Here is a 24,996-nt window from a genome sequence, read left to right on the forward strand (position 1 = left end):
TACTCATTTTAAACTACACATCTACATAATAAGCCCATATTTAATTCTTTTTACTTTAATTTATTTCACATACTCATTTTCAATCACACTCATTTAATAAGATATTCTACATATTCTCTGAAAAATGCTATTCAAAAAGTGAATAATAACTTGTAAATCCATAAACTCTGGGTCAGTGTGTTTGACTCGTTTAAATTATAATTTAAATATTAACAAACATACAATTAACCCCAATTTGGCCCCCATTTTGTGGAATAAAAATGGGTGGAATAGTGTTTTTTTTTCAAATGAGTAGTTAAAAAAGAAGAAAAAAATTTCAATTTACTTGTACTATTATTGTATGAAAAATTGTGTAGTTGAAAATATGAGAGAAAAATGAAATGTAATGAAATAGAAATTAATGAGGGTCAAACGGGATAGTTGAATTTAGCCCTTGTTTGAAAATCATTATTTCAACTCTTTAAACCTTATACTAATTTTCAATCATAAATTTACACAATATTTTGTAATTAAATGCAAAATATCTCTACTTTTTACCACAAATTCTCCAAAAAATCACAATTTATGATTCCATTTTCTCAAAATAATGGTTATCAAATAGGAACTTTGCTACAGGTACCCAGAGTTTGACACTTTGGATTACCTACTACTCACATGGGGGTCGGGACCCACGTCAAATAAATGTGTGGGCCCTGACCCCCTCATTCACATCAAGTAAACGTCAGGTACGAATGGATTATTCCATCAAACGGCACATTAATTTCTAAAGGAGCCATACAAGAATTGATCAGTTCCATTCCACTAATAGAGTAGAGTCAATAGTTCTATTTTGCTAATACACATTGGTACGATTTGGTTTTATGCCCATCAATAGTGCCGAGGATAATAGGAGGAAATAGTGGCTATTGGTTGGTCGATCTGGCCATTTTTCCAAAACGGCTTTTGACCAATTAAAAAAAAGCAAAATTGTTTAAAATCTTGAAAGCCAAGCAAAAACAAAAAAAAATCCAAATTTTACTCTTACCATTTCAAGAAGAGAGAGAAGAGAGTGAGGAAAGAGAAAAATTACTGTAGCACAGTCGACCCAGGCACCGACAAAAAAGGAAAAATCGACGACCCAATTGGTCATTTCTCTCTGAAGAAAGAAGCTTTTGATTTAGTAGAAAATCATGTTTTCATGCAGATTTTAGGAAAAAAAACGCGATTTTTATGTACATGTGTTGAGAAATCCTTGTGTTTATGGTTTAAATGTGGAATTTTACTGATTGGGAGGGCGAAAATAAAATGGAGATCACCGAAAATGGAGTTTCTAGCGATCTCCATAGGCGACCAGTACGACAGACGGGCGCCCAGTTGACTAGGCGGTCTGGGCTAGTTATGCCCAATTGACCGAGGACGGCCTGGACATTTTTTTTTGTTTTTAATTACATATTTATTTATTTTCTTTAAATATTGAAATGAATTATTTATTTTAATTGCTTATATTTTGTTGTCTAATATTTAATTATTTATTTGAATTGTTTAATTTTAATGTATATTGTGTATTTAAAATTATTTCTTCGAAATGTTTTATTATTTATTTAAATATTTATTATTTGCTAATTTAGTTTAATTACTTATTTTATGTTAAGTAATAGTAAAATAATTAAATATAAAATAAGTAATATACATAAAGAATTTAAATAAATATTTAAACATTAGTAAAATAATAACAATAAGCAACTAATTTAGGAAATTAAAATATTAATCAAATGAATTAGTTGCAAAGCAATTAAAATAAATTATTAAATATTAAATAAGCAATATATATAAAAGATTAAAATAAGTATTTAAACATTAAAAAAATAAACAATTAAATTAGGTATTAGTAAAATAATTAAAATAAGCAATTAAAATATTAAAATAAACTATCAAAATAAGTGTTAGTAAAATAATTAAATGCTAAATAAGTAATATACATAAAGAATTTAAATAAATATTTAAACATTTGAAAAATAATAAAAATAAGAAACTAAATTAAGAAATTAAAATATTAATCAAACTAATTATTTCCAAAGCAATTAAAATAAATTATTATATATTAAATAAGGAATATGTATAAAGAATTAAAATAAGTATTTAAACGTTAATAAAAAATGACCAATTAAATTAAGTGTTAGTAAAATAATTAAAAAATAAGCAATTAAAATATTAAAATAAACGATCGAAATAAGTGTTAGTAAAATAATTAAAATAAATAATTAAATATTAAATAAGTAATATACATAAATAATTTAAATAAATATTTAAACATTCGTAAAATTAAGTATACGAAAAATAATAATTTATGTTAATTTCCTCTATTCCGTTATCTGTTGATTATTGCATATAATAGCAGTGTGTTGGTTTATTTTTGTAATATTTTTGTTTATCATCATCTGCATAGTGTTCTAGTATTTGAAATTTTGTAGGATGGAATATCATCTGGACGACGTTGTCAAACAGATCGCTGGTAAAGTTACGTTGAATTGAAACTTTACCAACTTTACTTTGATATTAGATTTGCTGGATGACGAGCACGCGGATATATTACGTCGATCATGTTTATGGCCATTGTATTCGTTGCATGATGTATAGTGGTCTGGGCAGTTGCTCGATGCCTTGTTATGTCGATTGCTGAAGTCAGTTGACGGGGACGTTCTCCATTTTGATCTCGGGGCAAGGTAGCGACGTTCTCCATATTTGAGTTTGCGCTTGTCACTAAACTGCGATGTACGGATGAAGAAGCGGCGAGGGCCCGTATTCCGAGGAATAGGAGACTGTTGAATGAATATTTTCGTGGACAGACCACGGTTACTTTAGCGCAGTTGGGAAATACATTAAGGAGATGTGATCAGATATCTGTTAGGCTGAAGCTAGGCTTGGTGTTTATCATCGAGAGCATACTCCGGTGTCATCACAATAAGACATCGATTGACATTTTTCATTTGGAGGTTGTTGATGACATTGATGCCTTCAACAACTACCCATGGGGCCGAAGATGTTTTCTAGATACATTACGCGTGTTCAGGAGGGGGTTTTCGATGCCTAAGAGGATAAGTACGATATATATGGACTGTCGTTGACGCTGCATGTATATGTTTAAGTTAATGTATTACCTACGCTTTTTTTATTGAATTCTATACATAATAATTGTAATTGCTGCAGATATGGGTGTATGAGACTATCCCCATCTTGGCTAGTCTGTATGCGAGGAGAGGGGAGACATGCTGCCCTCGGATGCATCACTGGCGAGCACAAGACAAGCCACTTGCCAGATAGTTATCGGTTCTCCTCGACGATCCCGAGGTACGTATTATACAATTGCGATTTATATTGTATGTCATTCTACAATCTCAATACATAGTCATTAACTGTGAAATGTCAAAATGTTAACTTGAAGTACTCACTGAGTTGGCACCATCGATCGAGGATGAGAGTCAGCTTTATATTCACGAATTGTCTGTTCTGACTGCGTATGATGATCAGATGCCTAAGTCCAGGGTATGTTACTGTGCAGGATTTGTTGAATATCACTCTGATCTTGTAATTAAGTGATTCACTCGTAATATTTATTTTTTCAGGAGGGTAGTTCAGTATTACCTCCACCGAGGATGTCACCTCCACCGAGGAGATCATGTCCGGCGAAGATGTCACCTCCGTCGAGAAGATCACGTCCGACTACACCAGAGGTTCAGATGCCTAAGACCAGCATTGATCGAGATAGAGTGCCTGAGTTCAGAGTCGATCGAGATAGAGTATGTTACTTAAAAATAATTTATTAATTGTCGTTTGAATTTTTGTGTTAAATTATTAATTTGTAATTGTTATTTTTTCATGAGGGCAGTCCAGTATCACCTCATGCACCTACTCACCGTGCTTCGACGACTAATTTGTTCGAACTCCTGACGAAGATGAGAGGAGACATGGCAGAGTTACGATATGATGTTGCGATGTTACAAGCTGGGTTAGGGCCTTCATGCTGAGGTTGTAGCGATACGAGGCGACATAGCAGGCTTGCGTGGGACGGGTGATTATCGGGATGGAAAAGATGACGGAGGTATAGGTCAGTACTGGGATGGAGGGATTGGCGGCTATAGGGACGATGGGGGTGATAGAGGGATCGGTGGTTAATAAGGGGGACGGGGTCAGATGGGGTATGTTGACTCATTGTGGCCATCGGTTGCTGCATTTGATTTATTTTTAAATGACATGATGGGGATGGAGGGTGTAAAGGGGATACTCGAGGTAGAGGGGGTACTTGAGAGGGCAATACCCAAGGTGGAGGTGTACTCGAAGAGGAGGGGGTGCCCGTGCGGGGGATACCTGAGAATGCCGAGGGGGTACCGAAGGAGGAGAGAGTATCGAAAATGGAGGTGGTACCCGAGAGGACGTCACCCGAGGTAGAGGGAATACCCGAGGAGGTAGGGGTGCTTGTGCAGTGGATACGGGGGGTACCAGAGGAGGAGAGGGTACCGGAGGTGGGGATGGTACCCGAGAGGACGCTAGACTTGTCAGACGTAGTCTTTGTGTCAGAAGAGATGGTCCTGATAGCGGGCGAGGAGGTGGTCCCAATGGCTGGGGAGATGGAGATCCTCGAGACGGAGGAGGAGAGGACACGTGTTGTTGACGTATCGAAATTGATGGTCGATAAGAGGCCGATGGTATCATAACAGTACATCATTTCTCCCTTAACCGCGAAGGCGAAGAGGATGAGGTTCGTTGACTGGACGCAGCCCAATTTATTCAGGGAGGTGGACCAGGCCAAGTGGTAAGCCTTCGAGACGGAGTGAAGAGCAATTAGGCCCGAGTAAGTTTTGTGTTACATAGAATTAGTACAGTACGCAAACGCTGACACATGTATACTTCTTATAACTAAAATTTCTGTTCTTATTGTTTCAGGGCCAGCAGCACAATTGCTCAGAAAACGATCTCAAACGCTTACAAGTGGTTCCACAACATCACCACTTCGGGAGCTGGCTCGCCAACGATGTAAGCGAAATTAAAATATTGTTATTTATTATGCATGTTTAATTTTGATTTTTGAATCAAATTCATGGAATAACTCTTTTTTTTATTGGTGTTTTTTGATGTAGCACATCGACTTGGCTATGGATTTGCTACGAAATCAAGCTGAAAGACATCCAAAATCGTTCAACATTTCTGGCCGACTCATATTGAACACCGTTGATATTGAGTACCAGTCACTCCAAACTATGGGTAACGAGTACACGGTGTCAGCATATATGATGAAGTGGGTCGTAGAGATGTGGTCGAGTGTCGGAAAAAAGCCATGGGAGGGCATACGCATCTGTACATGCCAGTGTGTGTGAATCGTCACTACATTGTAGTGGAGAGCATATTCACCGACTCTACTATGTATGTGTACGACCCTGATCATTCGTGCCTGACACAAGGTCAACTCTAGCGAAATCTAGAGTCGGTGTCTTGATTGTTCCCATGATGGCAAAACGAGCGAATATCACTGTGCAGGACAGACTGGCCACCATGCAGGACACGACGACGGCGAGGCAACAAATATCGTAAGTATTTGTAATTTTATTTTTTTAATTTACAACTTAGATTCTGACTAGACGGTGATGTGCTAAGACAATATTGTTTAATTGTAGGGGTGATTGCAACATGTTCGTCATCAAGTACATAGAATTTTTTACTGTAGCACATAAGGTTGATGCAATCAACCAAGCATGGATATAAAAATTGGAGAAATAAATTAGCATGTGATTTATTTGAATTTAATGGGGATTCGTAAAGAATTGTACATATTTTTACATTTATTTCAACATTGTACATTTCATTCATTCATTTGAAATTACGAAAGAATTGTAAAATATTAATTATTTATACAATATTTAATTATTTATTTTACAGTTTATGTGTCGATTTATAATCTTTGTGTATATTGTGGAGAACGCAATGTGTCTAAAAAAACTTTGAATACTACAATTTCAAATAATTAACATAAATAATATGCATAAATAATGTGGGTAACAAATGAAACTAATGAATGAAATGTTTAAATAAAAAACTGAATCTAATAATTAGCATAAATAATATGCTTAAATAATGTACGTCAATGTTATAAATAATTACATTATCAATAGTTATTAACAAATGTAAAATTACACATCTTTTACACTGTCATGTAGAGAAATCTGAGATATACAATATCTTCTAGTATGCCCTGTTGCATTGCACCTACCACACTTATGAGGCTAAAAAAACTCTCCAGTAGATGATATTCTAGATGTACGTGTACGTTCAGGAGTACGTGGTCCGACTGCTAGCGGCAACGAGTTATTCAGTGAGAGAATGTGGTCGGGAACTTCCTATTCAACTTTGTTTGGTATAGAAAATATTGTTTCGATATATGCTGCTCTCCAATAATCAGTCATGTAATAAGCACTGCATAAGATGTGTGGAGAAAATCCTTTATGCATAGCCACTGCCACTGCATGTGTACACGAAAAACTCTTCAACTGAAACTGTCTACACGTGCACGTGTTATCATTCAAGTCCACGATGTATCCGAAATTGCGTGCACATCTCACGGAGAAGAAAAAACTGATCCAGTGGTTCTACAAATACATTTTTTGTCACATCTAGAGTTTTGAAGAGTTTATCTTCTTGAGCCGGGGTTAGCACAACTCTGTGATTCCTCACGTCGACCATGAAATAACTGTTGTAACTTGTCATGATTGTTCTTAATCATTGCGAGAATTGGTAACTCTCAATCTTTCTTGAATAAAGTATTAAGCTACTCTACATTGTTCGACGTCATCATGTTGTCTCGACGTCCTGAGAAATGTGATCGTGCCCAATGTTTGATCTTCATCTCTGTTAGATACTCCTATGCAGCATGTCATTTACTGTCTATTTCGACCATGAACTTCTCAAACTATTCAAAACTGTAAGCATCTGCAGCTCTCCTAAACAACGCAAGATGCCCTTTGCCTCGATACCTGGTCTTCAAGTTTCCCTATATATGGTACATACAATAATCATGATGTGCCTCGGGGAAAATTTCGGCGATACCATTTATTATTAACTGCCCTCGATCGGTTACTATTGCAAGGTTTATTACATCCCCAATTACTTCCCTCAACTTCGTGAAAAACCAACTCATCGCTAGATCATTTTCTCCATCGACTATGCCGAACGCAAGAGGGTAAATTTGGATGTTGGTATCTGACATGTTGTAATAATCAACTTGCCCTCGTATCTCGCCTTAAGAGTTATCCCGTCGACTAGGATTAGAGGTCGTATTACGTTTCGAAATCCTCAAACGCATTGTCCAAGGGCCATAAAGAAATACTTGAAGCGATTCTCGTCATCCTTGTCAATAAAAAATGCCGACCCGATATTAATTATTCCCATGTTATAGTAATACCTAGTCAATGTAAATAAATAATAATCATAATTTAGATAATTTATTAAATATTAAATGAACAGAAAAATAAACAAGTCAATTAAATAATTAGTTACATATTAAATAAACAATTAAATTACATAATTACAAAAACAATTGAAATAAAATAATTAACAATTAAAATAACAAAAAAATAAACACCTAAACAATAAAATACCTGGCCAATTTAGCATAACTCTCCTCGATTGAATCTTTCAAGTCCTCCAATGTGCATACTTTGACCTTTCAAGCCTTTTGATAGCTCATGACCACCTCGTATTCCCGCCTAACGTCATTAATGATGTCCGAAGGTTTGTAGATTGTTCATAGGTCCTGAAACTTGTGTATTATTTCTCAAACAATGAACCATGATCGGGCCTGCCCATGATCATTTCGATGGATACCCACTTCGCAAATATGTTCCCGTGCATACTTACGAACTACAAAGAACTTATTCGTGTCCATCTTCATCGTTCGCAAACGCCAATGGCAACTTTCTTCAAAGCAGATAATTGTGTACGTCGACTTGTTTGATTTCTTCACTTTAAACTCGAAATTATGCTTTAAAGCAATCCAGGGCGTAGCTCTTGCAATTCTTTCTTTGATTCGAACAGTTGCTGATATATACATCTTCGTCATTGGAAACCACACGTGAACAATTAAAGGACCATGTACTTGGTCCGGCCTGTGAGTTCCCACCGGACTCATGTCTCCTACGGGATAAAGCAATCAAATCCTCGTTTGCAAATGCATTTTCATTTTCATTGTCTTCAACTGCTGATGGAATTATGTGCGTAACAGTGTGATTGTGGTAAGTAACAGTGGTATCAGAGATAACCACATCATCTTCATGAATAATCTGAATTGTATTCCGAATATCATTTACATTACGATTCTCTTCATCGAAAATTTCGTGTTCACCCTTGAGGACATTATTTCTCAATAAAGTTACTTGAATAGGAGTCGACTTTTGACCTTGGTTCAATTTAATTAGATGCTTCATCTTCACTTCAAAAGTAACTTTTATAGGTAGAATCGAAATGGTTGAATGCTTATGAGACAAAAATCTCGATTCCATATCGTACTGTAAGGGATCGACATTAAGCATGTTTTGTATATTATGGTACATTTCTGTAAACGATGTATTCCTTGTTATAAAAATTGTTTTAACCTCATCTCCTTCACTCGTCTATTTCCATTCCTACTGAGCATTTTCATTCTTTAGAAATTCACCTAAGTAACAAATTAGGACATATGCTGATGCCATATCTGCCACAAATTAAAAATATTAGAAAATAGATTAAACATAAGGAATTATTATATAAAATTTTAAATTGTTCATTTTATATTTAATTTAATTTTTTACTTAAAATAATTCATTGATTATTTTAATTGTTTCAAAAATATTTATTTCAATTAGTATTAAATATTCATTAATGTTTACTTTAATAAACAATATACATTGATTATTTTACTTGTTTCAAAAATATTTATTTCAATTAGTATTAAATATTCATTAATGTTTACTTTAATAAACAATATACATTGATTATTTTACTTGTTTCAAAAATATTTATTTCAATTAGTATTAAATATTTATTAAATTTACTTCAATAAATAATATACATTAAATATGAACAAATAAATTATAAAATGTTAAACATTTAAAAAAAAGGGCCGGCTGGAAACGGTCGGCTGTTTCCAACCGGTCCAAAACGTTTGTGCCGGCTGGATAAGTGCCGAAACATTTTTTCAAATGTTTTTTCCCAACGAAATAATGTTTAAATATAAACTTTACAGACAACTATGAATTTTTCCTAAAATAATAAGCATACAGATGATTTTTTTCTTCCTTTTTGCTAAAAAAAATTATACATCTATTTAATACTGTAAAATTTCATCCGCCTTTGTCGAAATAAGATTTAAACAATCAAACAATATACTAATTTAACTAAAACGAAATTAAAAATATGCATTTATACTTATCAATTTCGAGTGCCAACTATGAGTAGTTTTTTTTGTTGAACCTTTGATAATTTTGTGAGATTTCAATGTTCTAACAAATGGAAAAGAATTTTTTTTTTTAACAGTATTGGAGAAATTGATAAACACAATTGATTTTAAAATTTACGTGGAAAAGTAATTGAATTTATTTAAACTTTTAATAGTATTATTGTCTTTCAAAAAATTAATATGTTTTTGTAATTATGGAACATAATAAGAGCACAATTGTCTTTTTCAACACAAGAAACCAATGTTGTGAATGCAAAAATTAAAAAAGTTTGGTCAAAGTACAAAACGTGTTGTTTGACTGAGCCAATTTCAAAAGTACCCCGAATAACAGTGATGGAATAAACGATGAGACATAAATGGTAACAAACCAGTGTAATTCAATCAGGAAATAAGATGTTGGGGATGTTTCCTGTACAATCTCCAGTGCTAACAAATACATCTACCATTCGGATTAGTCAAGCGAAACTTGGACGCCGAGTTATCAGAGAAAAAAAAGGGTACATCTACCATTCTCCGCATAAACCTAAGTCACATATTTTCTCAAAATCCTCCAACAGTGGCCTGATCAATCGTCATTTACATAGAATTTAAGGCCTACAGTCGCTTTACACCCAATCGTCCTGGAGTGGACAATTTAGATAGTGAACTTGCCCAGTTTCTTCTTCTTTCTTCAGTGTTGGTAGCCTCACGACGGACATGGGAATGTTATAATTACTGGGGGCAAGTGTTGAGCATGAAAAGCCAGTTGGCAGTTTTGATAAATTTTCAGTGATAGAACACAACTTTAAATTTCCAATGATACTCCAGAAAAAAATTATAAATGTTTCTTCCATATACCCAGAAATCCATTTGCAAGAGACTTCAAGTTTTCCCAAACTGATGATTTCCCTTGAGATTCAGCATCTTCACTTGGCTCTTTGTACAACTCCCTACGTCAAAAAAACAATCATGACTTTTTAACGAGTCTTAGAACGTACAACGTTCCATGTAAAAGTAGACAACAATTTTCGTAATATAACTTATTAATGAACTGGACATTCCCTCCGTGTGATATAACTAAATGCGTATACATAAAAACACACAGAGATTTCAGCCTGCCACGAGGAAAAAGAATGCCAGATGGCAAATTCCATCAGTTAACATAACTATGGTATAATTCAAATACAATGAATATTGCCCGCTCAAATAGATCTGAGCTATTGCTGACAGTGCATAGGATAGTATTAATCCAAATTTTAGAACGCAACAACGGCAAAACACGTCAAAGTATAAACCTGAAATAATGAGAATTACCTTGATGACTTCCGTTGCTTAGCTTCGGGCTTCAAACCATCAAATTTTAGCCTATCTTCAGACCCTGTATCCTCTTTCACATTATCCTCAGGTTTATCAGAATGTGAATGCAAACTTTCTTCAGCTTCTCCTACTCCTCGATGAGGTTTAGTAGCAATGTAGTTAGAATTTTGGTTCTCCATCGAAATATCGTTACGGATTTGACCATCTTCACTAATATCTGCATCGAATGTAGATAAATTGCCTGAAACTTCTGCAGCATCAGTTGAAGACTCGCTGCGATTGATGAATTCTTCTCCCACTAGAATTTCATTTGTCTTTTGAGCATCTTGAGAAGTAACAGAACAGCCTGACAACTCTTCAGTGGACATTGCATTCTTCTTCATACTATAGTTTTCCACTGAACTTGAATCCTTTGTGCACATGGATGACATTTTAGAGTTGTATTCCAGCTCCTGAAGGATCTGCCTGATAACATAGTAAGAGCCACCAGTCTCTTTCCTAGCCTTGGAGGCAGTTGGGAACTTCCCTGCATTCATGGCTTTATACCTGCCAACCAGTAGAAGACAATTAACTTATATTACTACCCTCATAGAGAAATGTCACCAATAAAATTAGAACTCAATAACCATACCAAATTAGTTCTAAGACGCACCACTAGATTTTGAATATTTTATCTAGTGTTTTTAATCAAATATAGCTTAGGAGAGAAGTTACAATAACCATGAGTCGCGATCCTAAAACACACTTGCAAACTTACTGCAATACACAAGGAGTATAGCCACTCCCTTCATAGGGTATATGTCTCGATGTAAAGAATGCATGAATAGCACCATATTAACCACCATCCCAGTACCTCTCAAAGGGAAGTAAAAGAGAAGATCTATTTCCCTATGCAAGTTTCTCAGACAATTTTTGTGTCGAGAGAAGTAATAAAAAAAGAGCGCTCCTTCAATCCCATACAAAACTAGATAGCATTTGATCCTAAATTTCATCTTACAATGTAAATTTCATTACTAACTTTGCCAAAAGTCAGGCAATCTAATTGACATCTTTGACTAAAATGACTTCTAAGAGAGTAATCACCAAGTACAAAATTCTAATAACTTCAAAGCATATTTTATTACAGTTCAGCAACTATATTGATCCGAAATACCCTTTTATGAAAGTATGAAATGTGGTTACACAATGTTCTGTCAGTTGAGAACAAAACAAAATACCAAGATTCCATTTGGCATCAGGCATCAGCTTCTCTTCAAACTGATCATAAGATATCCAAATAAAGACAAGAGAGAGCTCTACAGAAACAATGAAAGAATACATTTCCGATGTATTCATACACGTAATCAGCTGCAGATGACAATGTCAACATAAGCTAGCAACTGAAAACAAAGCAAGCGTGAAAGAAAGATACTTGTTAACAAAAGTTTCCACCATGGCTTTGCGTTCATCCTTCGAGACCTTTTTCTGAGATTTTTGGACTTTGGGCGTTTCAGAAGGAACGGAAACAGAAAATGACCTTCCACGTGACTTTATAATAGATTTGTGTCTGATACTGGATTTCTCAACGTACACTGCAATGCACCAAGATGGAAAATTTTATTCTCTTGACAAGAAATTGCATAGGATTCAGTGTTTTCTCGAGTTAAACATGCAAGAAAAAGTTCAAGGCAAAATCATTATCATCTGTAGCGGCAATAGAGTAGGATCATATTGCATCTAATCTCCAATCACAAGAAACTGGGCAGAAACTTTATTGTATCAAATATGAGCATGACATAAGCACGAGTCTACATTTTAGTTTTCTGGAATTTTTAAGATTTCTTCCACATAAATATTTTTTCTAAAACTTTTTTCTATTGTAGTTCAAAAAAGATAGAATAAGTAACTCAATCAAATATAAGTGAATGTTAGATTTCATTTTAAGTGAAAGTAGATGCAATGACAGTTTTTTTCTTGTTTAGAAAGTCCATCTAAGAGTTTGTATGCTCCTACCCATGCTTCTGGGTTTGCATAACCCCTTACAATGAGGGGGGCGTGAAGCCTTACCTAAAGAGTCACATCAAGAGGAGGAAGAGAAGGCTTGAAAATAAATAAATAAACCATGTGGAAGTACTACTCCTATTACAATAATACTAAGCAATAAACTTTTATGTGAATAAGTCGTGGGGGGATTACCTCTGTCACGAGGTGTAATGCTAGTTTACCTATCCAATTTATAATAAATTGAGAGAGTACTAATTATATGGCATATTTCTCATGAAAATGGCGCACGAGCTTCTACCCAGAAGAAGGACACGATCCACTAAAACAAGAAGAGGAATAAATGAATGAATTGGCTAAAAATGATTTGATTTTTATTGGATTTGTAACAGTGAAAATAAATTAGATCCCTATGCCATACTAAATTTATTGAGTTTATGGCTTAACATGGTCCTAATGCTCATCCAAATTTATACATCCCATGCGCTAGTTTTAACCAACTAATAAATTATTTACACGCCTTACACTCCAGGTATATAAATTCAACTTAAACTAAAACCAAATGCAGTTGTAGCGTTATTTTCTGATAAATTGTCAATGAACATTTCAACTGACAATTTATAAAATAATAATAATAATTATACCTTGACGGGGATTTGCAATATGCCGTCGAAATTGACGATAAAGGCGGACGTTGGGAGACCAGAACATACTCCGGACAAGTCTCATATCACCTACAATAATGAACTCCGGTTGATTTATACTTTAACTTTGAAGTAAAATGATAATAAACGCCAACCCACTCCACAAAAATTAAAATAATACGAAGAAAAAAGATGAGTAAACAGAACTTGTAGATCTTCAAATACCAAAATAATTGTTGCGGTGGCGTGCGGCGTAAGGAGGCTTGGAGGAGTGGTGTAGAAAGCACAGCGAAGCGCTACAATGGGGTTTTAAACGGGGGAAACTTAAGCCTCGTGGAATTTATTTGGAAATTCAATAGTATTTTTTTGAAAAAATGCGAGATTAAAACTTAAGAGAATATAATTTATTTATGTATATAATATTTTATTGGGTGAATGTACAATAAATAATGATACTATCACAATTAATTTAAATTTTTAAAGAATGGCAAATAGGGACTAAGCCTTGCTCAATGCTCAAGAACTCGTTTTTGAAATAAATGTTTGAGTCCATTGTTTAAAATTTAATTCCTAAGAATTTTTGCAATAAATAAGGATCAAACGGAAAAAAACCAATATAATTTTTTGACATCTGGATGATTTTTTGACAATGTGTTGAAATGTCGAAAATGTATTAGGAAACATGAAATCTAGGTCATGTTTGACTCATACTTTTAAACATTGATTTGACATTATTTCAACGACGCATTTTAAATAAAATAATAGTACCCATAAGTAAAAAACTTTTAATAAATTTTAATCACATTTCTCATCAATACACTATGCAAGAATGCATTTTAATGCAAATAATGTGGCTCAAATAAGGGCCTAAACTCATTTGCCCCTCCCTCCTATTTCCTTACAAGTTGAGAGGCTCTTGAGCTACAATTTGAGAATTTAACAGATTCTCGAACCCCTCTCAAACACAATATGGAGATTGGAGGGTATATCGAAAGAAGAGATACGAAAATGAAAAAAAGAGATTGGAGATAGAGGGTGAGCGAAGGAAAATTGGAAATAGACTTAAACAAGTCGACAATCAAGCGAAAGTACATTATACTAAACGATAAAAAAAAAAAAAAAAAAGGAAAGTACATTATACTATACATTTTCTCTTTAGCATTTTAGACTTTTAGATTAACTTTTTTTAAGTTTAACATGTTATATTTTGACCTTTTGCAAAAGAACTAGTTTGGAAGGACGCATTAGTATCTCGTTGCTTAAACTAATAAAGGCAGACGAGAAGTCATGATCTAAACGCTTATATACGAATTGACCTTCCTCCGAAATAAGGAACATAAATACTATGTAACAGTAACACAACATATATGTCCTCAAAACTCATTATCCTGAATCATTAAGAAGTATATGTTAGGACTTGGGAAAGTGAGAATTTCCACATCAGCTAAACATCGACTTGAACTACTCCACCGAATAGATTATTAACATTTTGGGAATGAACCCCAATTTGAGAGACATATGGTCTTTCAACAACAATCTTAAAAAAGCTAAGTCTTAAAATTTCAAATTCACAGTACTGATAATTACTTTTAAGCTATCAGGCTTTCTTCGCCTTGTCCTGCTTTGTTGGGGGCGGGAATAGAAAGCGGAAGGTCCACGCAGCCAATATTGCTCCAGTGAATGGACAGATCCAGTAAACATAGAATTGCTCCCATGTGTTGTGCTTATTATATACATATGCCCACCCGAATGCCTGCAATATATTAGACACGATTAGCATCCAATTTTAACACAAGCTTTGCGGAAAATAGCTAATAAAAATAATAAGAACAGGTTAAGAATGATGGAATTACACAAGATGTTTGGATGTTAGCACACTTGCAAGAAACTAAACTAAACCACAGCAATCCTTGCCGTAGTAGCTATGGAATTACACACAGGAATCGAAACTATCACTAAGCAAAATTATCTTCTGAAAATTTTGAGGATAGAGAAGTCAGATTAGGAGGAAAGAGAATCAAGAAACTAAATGCAAATATAAGACTTCAAAGAACAACTTTGACTTTCCATATTCAAGAAAACACATAAAGAAAAATTTGACAGCAGTTACAGATCAGAACTCTTATAATGTCCTGAAACGGTACCTCAATTTTTATTATATTAAACAATTCTTTGCTCGGCAAAACTGCCAATATCTAAAGAACAGTTTTGATAAATTTATTCAATTTTTAAACTGCTAGTTATACTTCAAAAGTTCTCGGCACTTATTTGAGTTCAAGATTTGAGCCTAGTGATTCAAATATGTAGCTAAATAGAAGTTTAGATCAGCTAATTAGTAAGCTCAAATTGAATAAATTCGAAATTAGTTAATTTGCTATGTAACAGACCGCATCCCATTCATTCCACTTGCAACAATCCAATTAATTCAGCAGTTATACAAATTAATTTTAATTTCTCCCAAAGTGGAATTGGGATTCGTTAAAAGAACCGGCACAATTGATGGAATGTTATTGGATTCCATCTTCTTAAAGGCATACCATAGTAACAGATGAAGAAAGGGGACCAAATAGTTCCAAAGAAAAAAGATACAAACAAAAGCATCAAATACTTTTTGAAAGGACCTACTTTAGAATACAGGGAAAAAAGAGGAGGAGAAAAGGTAAAAACAGCAGAGGCACCAGCACGTGGAAGTTCTATCCAGACAGAGTTTTCCAAAGAGGAAAGAACATCTGTGTCATGAATCTGTGAAGTGGTTTTTCTTCCTTCCTTAAAAGTTAAGATAGACACTGAAACTGAGCAGCTCTCGACACAGTATTGCATGGCATACACAACTACCTCCTCTTGACCTACGTGGGAAACTCCAAGAATCTCTTACCAATACAACAAACAGTAGATCCTACATGCATTATCAGGTTAACTTCTTGTGTATACAACTAGTTAAGTACTGCAATCGTTCTTTACCTTTAGTAGATTTTGAATTCATTACCAATATACATTTACAGCAGGCAATTTGTTAGATGAAATTTACAATGCCATTGAATTTAAACTGTACATGACTTGGGATATGTACACTGGCTAAGAAGATAGAATCAAGAGTTCCATGTAACTTTATTACCAGATCACAGTTAGGTTGAGTTATGACAACTCATCATAAATTGTAGCACGTCAACCTCTACGGGATGGGGCGATTTATCTTGGTTGCCAAAATGAGATTTTGGGTTTGACATGCAGTGTGTACATGGGGTTCGATGCGTTGAACAAGACCCAGACAGAAAATTCATATACAATTGCATCAGTTAGATTGGTTTTCTTCAAACTACTAAAGCATGTATGTCTTTAATCTTAAAAAGAAAAATAGATTCAAATCATAAGATTTATTACTTTGAAATATCAACAGAAGAGATCTTACTTACGGCCAATACCCTCAATAAGTTGAGTGAAACATCTTTATGGTTATGGAATTAAATATTGTCAATAGGCACCAGATATCTCTTAAAGCGTGAATGAAAATTGTTTATAAATGGTTTAAACCATAAATAGATACAAATGAGTGGTGGATAAATAAGTAGTTTGGTAGGTCCCATGAAATGTGAGGAAAAAAATTATTTCAGTGTTTATAAACATGAGTCAAACATAGGCTCACAACAGACATCATGCGTATAATCATTCAATATATGATTATTGTATTTTAGTTAACAGATATTAGATATTGGATTTCAAATATGGATACATATCTGATGGAGAATTAGGATGGATTCAATTAGTGATTTATTTAGAGTATTTTCTTACTTCAATTATAATTAATTCAAACCCTACATAAAGGGTCTATGCAATGTAATTGGAAATAACCTTTGATTATGAAATAAATTGATACTCTCCCTATTTCTCTCTATTCTCTCCCCCTTCTCTTTTCCCCCCTCATTTCTTTTTTTTCTCTCCCCTTTCCCCTTCTCCTTATTGTATCCTACATCAATTTGGTAGTAGAGCTCAATTTCTTTCCCTTGACCGACAAATTTCACTTCCACATTTAAACCACCCGTTTCATCATTCAACAATCAAACCATAGCCGCCAACATATCCGGCCAAAACCTACTTTAAACCACAAAAAAGGTGGCAGCAGGCATCAACCAAAAAAAAAAAAAAAAAAAAAAAAAAAAAAAGAAAGAAAGAAGAAGTTATTGCTCATTGTACTATTAGTGGATACTGTTTACACCGTGAAATTTTTAATTTTAGTATTTTCATCAGTTTCTGAAAAAAATAGTACAATTTATTTTTGATCAGGCCAATTTGGTTGCTTTCAACCGAAGAAACCCTATATTACCCACCTATACGAACCCAATAGCCTATACATCAAGCAAGACCAAGCCCATACCAACCTGGCCCACTAGATAATTTCCCCAAACCCTAATTTGTTACACCAACCCACTAACCCATATACATATACACACATTCGCCAACATCCAATGGCCCAATGAAACCCATAACCAATTACCCTAACCCAACCCACTAACCAAATATTATCATCCACCTATCCAAAACACAAGCAACACAACACATACCCAGCCCACATCAAATTCTAAAATACACGTATAGTACCCATCACATAAAAGTCCATCCTATACACACCAAATACCAGAACATCTGTAGCCATGACTGCCTGATTCCTCGGTGCCGGCCCACTTCCATCACCAACACGCATCGCTGTCACTGCACAAATCTGTATCTCTCTATTCTTCAACACTTTTCCTTCACACTCTCACAATCCTCCCTAATATTTCAATTAACAATGATCCCCAACTAGTTTTGGATTTTTCTCCCATCCAAATTATTCCTAATCTACACTATAGTTTCCATCTCAACAATTCGCTTGGTCACTGCAAAATCACTCAATCTATATCAAAAGCTCACATGTTTTACTAAGTTTTCTTTCAATTTCAGAGCACATTTGAGCTGCAGAAGCTTCATCCTTTTACATAGACGAACCAACAAGAGTGTTTATAGCAACTTGCGGTTAATTCCACATACTGGCTTATAGTTTATTTTTCAGATTATTGGGCAGCAGAACTAAATTGCACCGCCACAACTTGTGTCTCTCGTGAGCTAGCAGTTAATTTTACAATAAAGTGTATAATCTGTCAGATTGGAACTTAAAATTGGTGCTCAACCAGCGGCTTGATTGGACTTTTGTAAGGTATATCATCTTGTTATTTGAACGCTTTGCTTTTCATTTCGGTGTTCGTAGCCCATCAAACCTCATTTTTATAATAATAAAAAAAAAAAAAAAAAAAAAAAAAAAAAATGTCATCGTACACTACATACACTTCATGTAACAACAGTTACGCCCACAACACATCCTTAGGTCACTACCACAACCATATACCTTCACTTTGCACTTATCCGCGCAATTTTCCCCGTCTAATACCTTTGTCAAAAAAGGTACATTCTTCTCCTCAGCAAGTTGCAATCCACCTATAGGACTTTAATGTCTCACTGGATCTGATTCAGTTCTTGATTGGCTTGATAATCTTGAAAAATTCTTTTTCTATCACAATTTGAGTGATGCATGTAAAATTTGTCATGCTAGTATATATCATCGGTCGATTCTACTAAAATTTATTGGAGATCATATTTGCATAATCGTCTAGGCCAACGCAGTGTCACCTTGTGGGATGAGATGAAACAAGTCCTAAGTAATAAATATGCATATGTAAATTATCGAACTCAATTGTTAAATCAATACTTTTTGCACTTTAGGCAAGGTACGTCCACTGCTAGTGCATATTTTGCCCACTTCGAAGAGTTATTGAACAATTATTATATTTATAAGGCTCTCTACATCACAACATCTAGGTTTATCAATGGTTTGAATCCTGAAACTTTGCCTAATGATATTCCTACATTCCAATCCTTAGACAAAGCTTACCAACAGGACAACCTATGGAACTTATCCTTCCATCTTCGCGAAGCGTGTCATAAGCTAGGTCTACCACCCATTTCCAACAATCATCTCTTGAGTCTAGTTGTATTGCTCTTGAAGAAGAAATTGAGGTTTCTATCGTTGAGTCAATTGAATATTCTAATATCGAGGATGGGGAATTATCTATATTATTGTCACCTGAGTCAAACAATCCACCTATCCACGACTACGTGCCAAAATTGATCTTGCCTAATCTGTTGTATGACTCTATCGTTGACTTTGATATTGTTTTACCTTTACTTTGTGATGCTTCTCGGGTTACCACATTATCTAATGTCATTGTTCGTTCAAACACTTTTCTTACACATGTAGAGAAACGATTAAATTTCTCACTTGAATTTAATCTATTAGATTGGCCATCACACTTAAATGAGGGTTTTATTTTCAATATAACAGAATTGTTGCCTTGTCAGGGTACATTCGAGCCACCATTGTTGCATTTATTCATTTCTGCAAGCTAGTCGATTGTGCTAGTACCTTGTGCCCTTCAAGTGGATCTTGTAACAGTTTTTGTAAATGAGTTGCACAAGTTGTGGCTTCCTAAAGTTCCTTATTGCTATTTGGTTATGAGCCCTTTGGTCAAATTGGAAGTTTGTGAATGTTTTTCAGGTTCAATTATTGATATGTGAATGGGTCCATTATTTGGTGAAGAAGAAACATTGCCCTCCTTGGGTAAGAAGTTGCAATTTATTTTGCTGGAGTCGAGTTATCTCAGCTTAGGAGAAATGATGGAGAATTAGGATGGATTTTAGTATATTTAGTTTTCATTCTAAAGTTTATTTTAAGAAACATAATTAGTTATTTATTTTGAGTATTTTCTTACTTCAAATATAATTAGTTCAAACCCTATATAAAGGGTCTATGCAATGTAATTGGAAATAATCTTTGATTATGAAATGACTTGATGTTCTCTCCTATTTCTCTCTATTTTCTCCCCCCTTCTTATCTTTCCGCCTCCTTTCTCCTCTTCTCTCCCTTTCCCTTTCCCTTTCCCTTTCCCTTTCCCCTTCTCCTTATTTTATCTTGCATCAATATTGGTGGTCACATTGTAACACCACGAACTTTTTATGGGTCACTTAGCAAATGAAACAATTCATGTTTAGATTTGTCGTTACACTAAAAGTCCAAAAATTGATGATTTATTTTGCTCATGTGTACTTAGAATTTATCGTAAATCTTATTTGGGTCGAATATTTATTTACGTATTTTAGAAGTTGATAAAATATAAATATTATACTCGTTTTATCGCTTGTATTAAATAATATAATTTGGAATCAAGAAAAAGTAATTTTTAAACTAGTTATACCCGAGATATTTTGTTATAAAGAAAGCATTCTAGATTTTATATTTTGTTTATAAGCAAAATATAAATAGTAATAAAATAATAAATCAAAACTTTCATTTAATTCATATTGGTACGTTGGAAATTGAAAAGAATATCACGAGCCTATTAAATCTAATATATATATATATATATATATATATATATATATATATATATATATATATATATATATATATATATATATAGGTGATCTAACTAGATTATAATTCCCAGAAAAAAAGGGTGCACTCCCTATAAATTCACATACACACAATCTATTAGAAATAATTTATTTTTCTATTCTACAAACCATATTTTCATATTTTGTTTTGGTATCATTGAGGTAAGAATACATCGTGCAAAATGGTAAATTCTTATTCCTTGATGTTTGTATAATTTTTGGCATAAAATGCTATGAGGCCTTCAGTCGAACTCTATGTTAAATCCTTCTAGATGGACCGTTAGGTCAAAAATGTTAAATCCTACGGGATGGACTGTTTAGTCAAAAATGTTAAATCTTAGGGGATATGGGAATTCTTAATAAATTCCTTGAACTCTAAATCTAAGAAATGTCGATATATTATGTCAGTTTTATATTTATATCGTGTTAATAAAAATGTGCTCGTATTCTTACTGAATGTTTTCAAAATACACTTTTACAATACCTTTCAGATGAGAACGGGTCGTTTGGAGGCATATAAGATTGACCGAGTGTAGCTTATGGGATCGCCAAGTAAATTTTCTGAAAAAGATAATTGTCAAACTTTTATTTAAAGAACATCTTCATATTGAATTTTGTGCACATTATTTAATAGTTATTTTTATGCATTTTCAACACTTAATGAAACTGATATTTCTTTTTAAATTAGACAAAGAAGATGTTAGTAACACCTTGAGCCTATTTTTATAAAAGAATAAAATAATGAAGATGAAAAAGATCTCGAAGCGTTACACACATGGTTCGAATTAGTGAATCAAGGAAGATTGGAATGTCAAAATGTAACCTAAAAGGTTGATAATTTTCCATTTCTATGGGTCGAGGATATTCATTCCATAAGGGCATTCAAAGTTATTGGTAGGTTATGGACAAGATACAATAATGTTACTTCAACATAATTTGCCCAGTATTCAGGGGATCTCATTAGAGCTTAGATACTTTTGTTCGTCCTAAGGTCATTGGCCAAACCATTGGTGGTTAATTACTCAGAATTGCCAAGTGATGATTTAATTGAGTTTTAGAGGGTATTTATATTTGGATATTTTATTTTTAACTAAGCACATACAAAAAAATAGAAGGTTTCCTAATTGGATTAAATACTAACTCATTATAAATTATTACTTATTAGTTTTAGATACCTATTTATGTTTTTCAATATAATAAAGTTTTGACATGTGGGAAAAAAAATAGGAACTCAAAAAAAAATGAAAACTAAAAATTCATATTTTATTCCAAATGCATGTATAAAAATCAGACATTTTGTCTGACTAATATGACTAAGTATTGGATAGCTTGGATTTAATTTAATCCTAAGCCCTTTAATTTGCTTGTGATTATTCTCTAATCTCCATCCTTATTCAGGCTAGCACTGTGGTGAAGTGAGAAACTTCCTTTTTGGTTCATCTCAAGTCTCAAACTTTTTATTCTCACAATTCCTTCATTGCGTCGGGCATATTTCAATTGTTCAGCAATTGTGTAGTAGATTATTAGCGAAATGGTCATGACATAATTAATCCATTAATGAACCTAATTTATGGCCACAAAAATAGTTGAGAAAGACAGATTACTTTTTCAAGAAAACTCTGCAGTAGTTTACTTCCAGACAGAATTTTAACACACTTTCCCCAGAAAACTTCATTAGTTTAATAGCGTGAAACTTGAAAAAGATACACATTGAACTTGAGTTGGATATAGGTGCCCAAGTCCCACGCACCAAAGTGAATAAATAGTAGCTTCGGTTGGAAGAAACCTAAGTATTAGAAGCTTGAGCTGAAAATTTTAAAGTCTTCATCATTCTTCTTCATATGTAATTTTATCATTTCTCTACTAATTAATTGAAGCATGCATTCTATTGCGTGCTCAGCATGCGCTATTCAATTCCAATGCAACTTTCTACAACCGGTTATATAACTGATGTACCAGCAAGCTTTTCATCTCTCCAAAATTGACTTTCCCAAGACATTGTCCTTATTCCTACAGCAGATGTTATTTCAACAAATGCTCCCAAGTAATGGCTGAGTCTGGAAATCAATGCCACTACCAGACCATAATGGTCAAAATGAGCAAAAGCTAAAACTATATTCTTTGAATCTGAAAGTTAATGATCAAGCTGGAGTTTTCAGGACTCAATACGAAAATGATTGGTTATTCCAAGGTTGGAGAAAAATCCAATCATGTGGAAAGTGATCTGAAGTTTACGATAGATGGAACTTCCAAACCCACTTAAGGTCAATGTAAAGGAAAGGGCTACTGTTTTGCTGTGGGTCCTAATTAGGGTAACAGCACTTAATCGATCAATCACAAGGTGGCACATAGACGGAAAGAGAAACTTGGTAGTTGAGGATAATTTGACATCCCACAACAGGACAATAATGATGCGACTCGTGGACCTCTTAAATGGAAATATGGGAGCCAAATGCGAGCAGTACTCTAAATTGTGCTTCAGATGTCTAAGCTCAATCACATTACATATAAACATTTTTTTATTTTAAAGAAACACGGTCGGGTACCATATTGAGAAAAGTAACTACTCTATTCCAGGTTGGCTTGGGATGTGAAAAAAAAAATTAGAAGAAAGGTTCAGCAGATACGTTGTCCTTATGTGCTATGGGAAAGAGAAACTCTCACCTCATGTTATTTTGTTTCTTTAATTTTTTGATTACTCAGCAATTTTTAAGGATTAGGGTATTCCACAATAAGACATAGATCATCATATAATTTCAGAATCTAGCGATAGAATGGAAAAGAGATATGTCACTTACATTGGCAGGATTCATCGAAGGTCCAGTATAACTTGAACCGGCAACGACTGCCGAAACAGTTGCCATGGCAAGCAACCAATTCTTCACTAGTGGGTTGCTTGGACCCCTAAGGACTATGAGAAGGACAGCAAAGGTAATTGTGAAAGTCAAAACGCCCTCAGCAATAGCTCCAGTGTGCAGGTCAACCTTCAATGAAGGACCCCCAAGCATGTGTTTGTACTGCATTGGCATAACCTCCATAATTGCAAGAGCACCACCTACTGCACCAGCCGCCTGTCAAGGATAAAAGTAATAACTTTAGCATTTTCATTCCCTGCATAGTATACACTTAAATTGTGGTAAAATTTTCGTGTAAGTCACCAAAGTTTATTATTTGCAAACTCATTATTCATGTGTGCCTTTTATTTAAATTTGGTCGTTCAGTTCAAATCTGTTAGTTTTCTCAACTATATCATCTGTCAAGGGAGACCTCCTTTTTTTTAAAATCTTAAATTCCATTATATAGATCTAGCCCTAAGCAATCTAGATTTTCACAAACATATCATCGACTGACAATATTCACATACTAATCTACATTTGAATCAAGCAAGTAGGATTACATACTCTCAAGAAACATGATCAATATCTGACTAATCACATGATTCATACCTGGGCAGGAAAGCGGAGGGCAGCAGAGAAGAGAGAATCGGCGCCTCCAATACCAGCGGCATAGAAAGCAGCGATTGCAGTGGGATTGAAGGTGGCGCCGCCCAAGAAATCGCCGATGATGCCGAACACGAACAGCAGTACAAAAACAAGGACAGTAGTGACGAGAAGAGTGGGTAGTCCTTGGGATACTCCGAGAGCAGAAGCCACCACAAAAGTGAGTGCGCCCAAAGTCGATGCGCAAAAAACCCACATAAAAGTCAACACCCCATCGGCTACCGCTGCCTTTATAGCACCCATTGAAGAATTAGGTCGGTGGAAAACAGCAGATTCTGCAGTCAGGAGTCTACCCCTCTTCTCTCTCTAAGGAACTGAGAACGAGGGAAGGGAAATTTTGGATGATTCACCTACTCCATCTAACTAACTGTTCAGGAAATATATACTAAGCACAGATTGAGTGAATTCAAGCAGCGGAAGGTATCTCTTTGATTGGTAGTCACGGTAGTCAGCCTGGTTAATGAGTTACTGAACTTATAGAAAGCTTTCAATTTAGCCACTATACTTTAATTTGTTCTAAACTAATCATATAACTTTAAACCATGTTTTACATTAGTCACTGAATTTTAGAACATGTTTAGTAGTACTTATAAGATATTGGATTCTACAGAATATATAAATAATGCCGCCGTTT

The 24,996-nt window shown here is 34.4% G+C and overlaps 2 protein-coding genes across 2 annotated transcripts; both read right to left on the reverse strand.

The window, feature by feature from the left end:
* Positions 1 to 9,813: 9,813 nt before the first annotated feature.
* LOC111393555 lies at positions 9,814 to 13,717 on the reverse strand. Its single transcript, XM_023019146.1, has 5 exons — positions 13,606 to 13,717; positions 13,381 to 13,470; positions 12,168 to 12,327; positions 10,754 to 11,302; positions 9,814 to 10,389 (listed from the first exon to the last, which is right to left on the reverse strand). The coding sequence occupies exons 2-5, from the start codon at positions 13,463 to 13,465 to the stop codon at positions 10,275 to 10,277; spliced, it is 909 nt and encodes a 302-aa protein (XP_022874914.1). The 5' UTR covers positions 13,466 to 13,470; positions 13,606 to 13,717; the 3' UTR covers positions 9,814 to 10,274.
* Positions 13,718 to 14,709: 992 nt separating this feature from the next.
* On the reverse strand, positions 14,710 to 24,755 carry LOC111393556 (aquaporin SIP1-1-like). Its single transcript, XM_023019147.1, has 3 exons — positions 24,309 to 24,755; positions 23,661 to 23,933; positions 14,710 to 15,133 (listed from the first exon to the last, which is right to left on the reverse strand). Exons 1-3 carry the CDS (start codon positions 24,603 to 24,605, stop codon positions 14,978 to 14,980), a joined length of 726 nt encoding a protein of 241 aa, XP_022874915.1. The 5' UTR covers positions 24,606 to 24,755; the 3' UTR covers positions 14,710 to 14,977.
* Positions 24,756 to 24,996: the final 241 nt, after the last annotated feature.

This window comes from Olea europaea, chromosome 4, assembly GCF_002742605.1.
Source record: "Olea europaea var. sylvestris chromosome 4, O_europaea_v1, whole genome shotgun sequence".
Taxonomy (NCBI): Eukaryota; Viridiplantae; Streptophyta; class Magnoliopsida; order Lamiales; family Oleaceae; genus Olea; species Olea europaea.

Coding starts and splice junctions, on each gene's coding strand:
- LOC111393555 (XM_023019146.1), bottom strand. CDS start 13,465: ATGAGACTTGTCCGGAGTATGTTCTGGTCTCCCAACGTCCGCCTTTAT. Junction 12,328..13,380: donor TATTGCAAATCCCCGTCAAG/GTATAATTATTA, acceptor GGTGCATTGCAG/TGTACGTTGAGAAATCCAGT. Junction 10,390..10,753: donor AAGCAACGGAAGTCATCAAG/GTAATTCTCATT, acceptor TTTTTGACGTAG/GGAGTTGTACAAAGAGCCAA.
- LOC111393556 (XM_023019147.1), bottom strand. CDS start 24,605: ATGGGTGCTATAAAGGCAGCGGTAGCCGATGGGGTGTTGACTTTTATG. Junction 23,934..24,308: donor CCCTCCGCTTTCCTGCCCAG/GTATGAATCATG, acceptor TATCCTTGACAG/GCGGCTGGTGCAGTAGGTGG. Junction 15,134..23,660: donor CTTCGATGAATCCTGCCAAT/GTAAGTGACATA, acceptor AATATATTGCAG/GCATTCGGGTGGGCATATGT.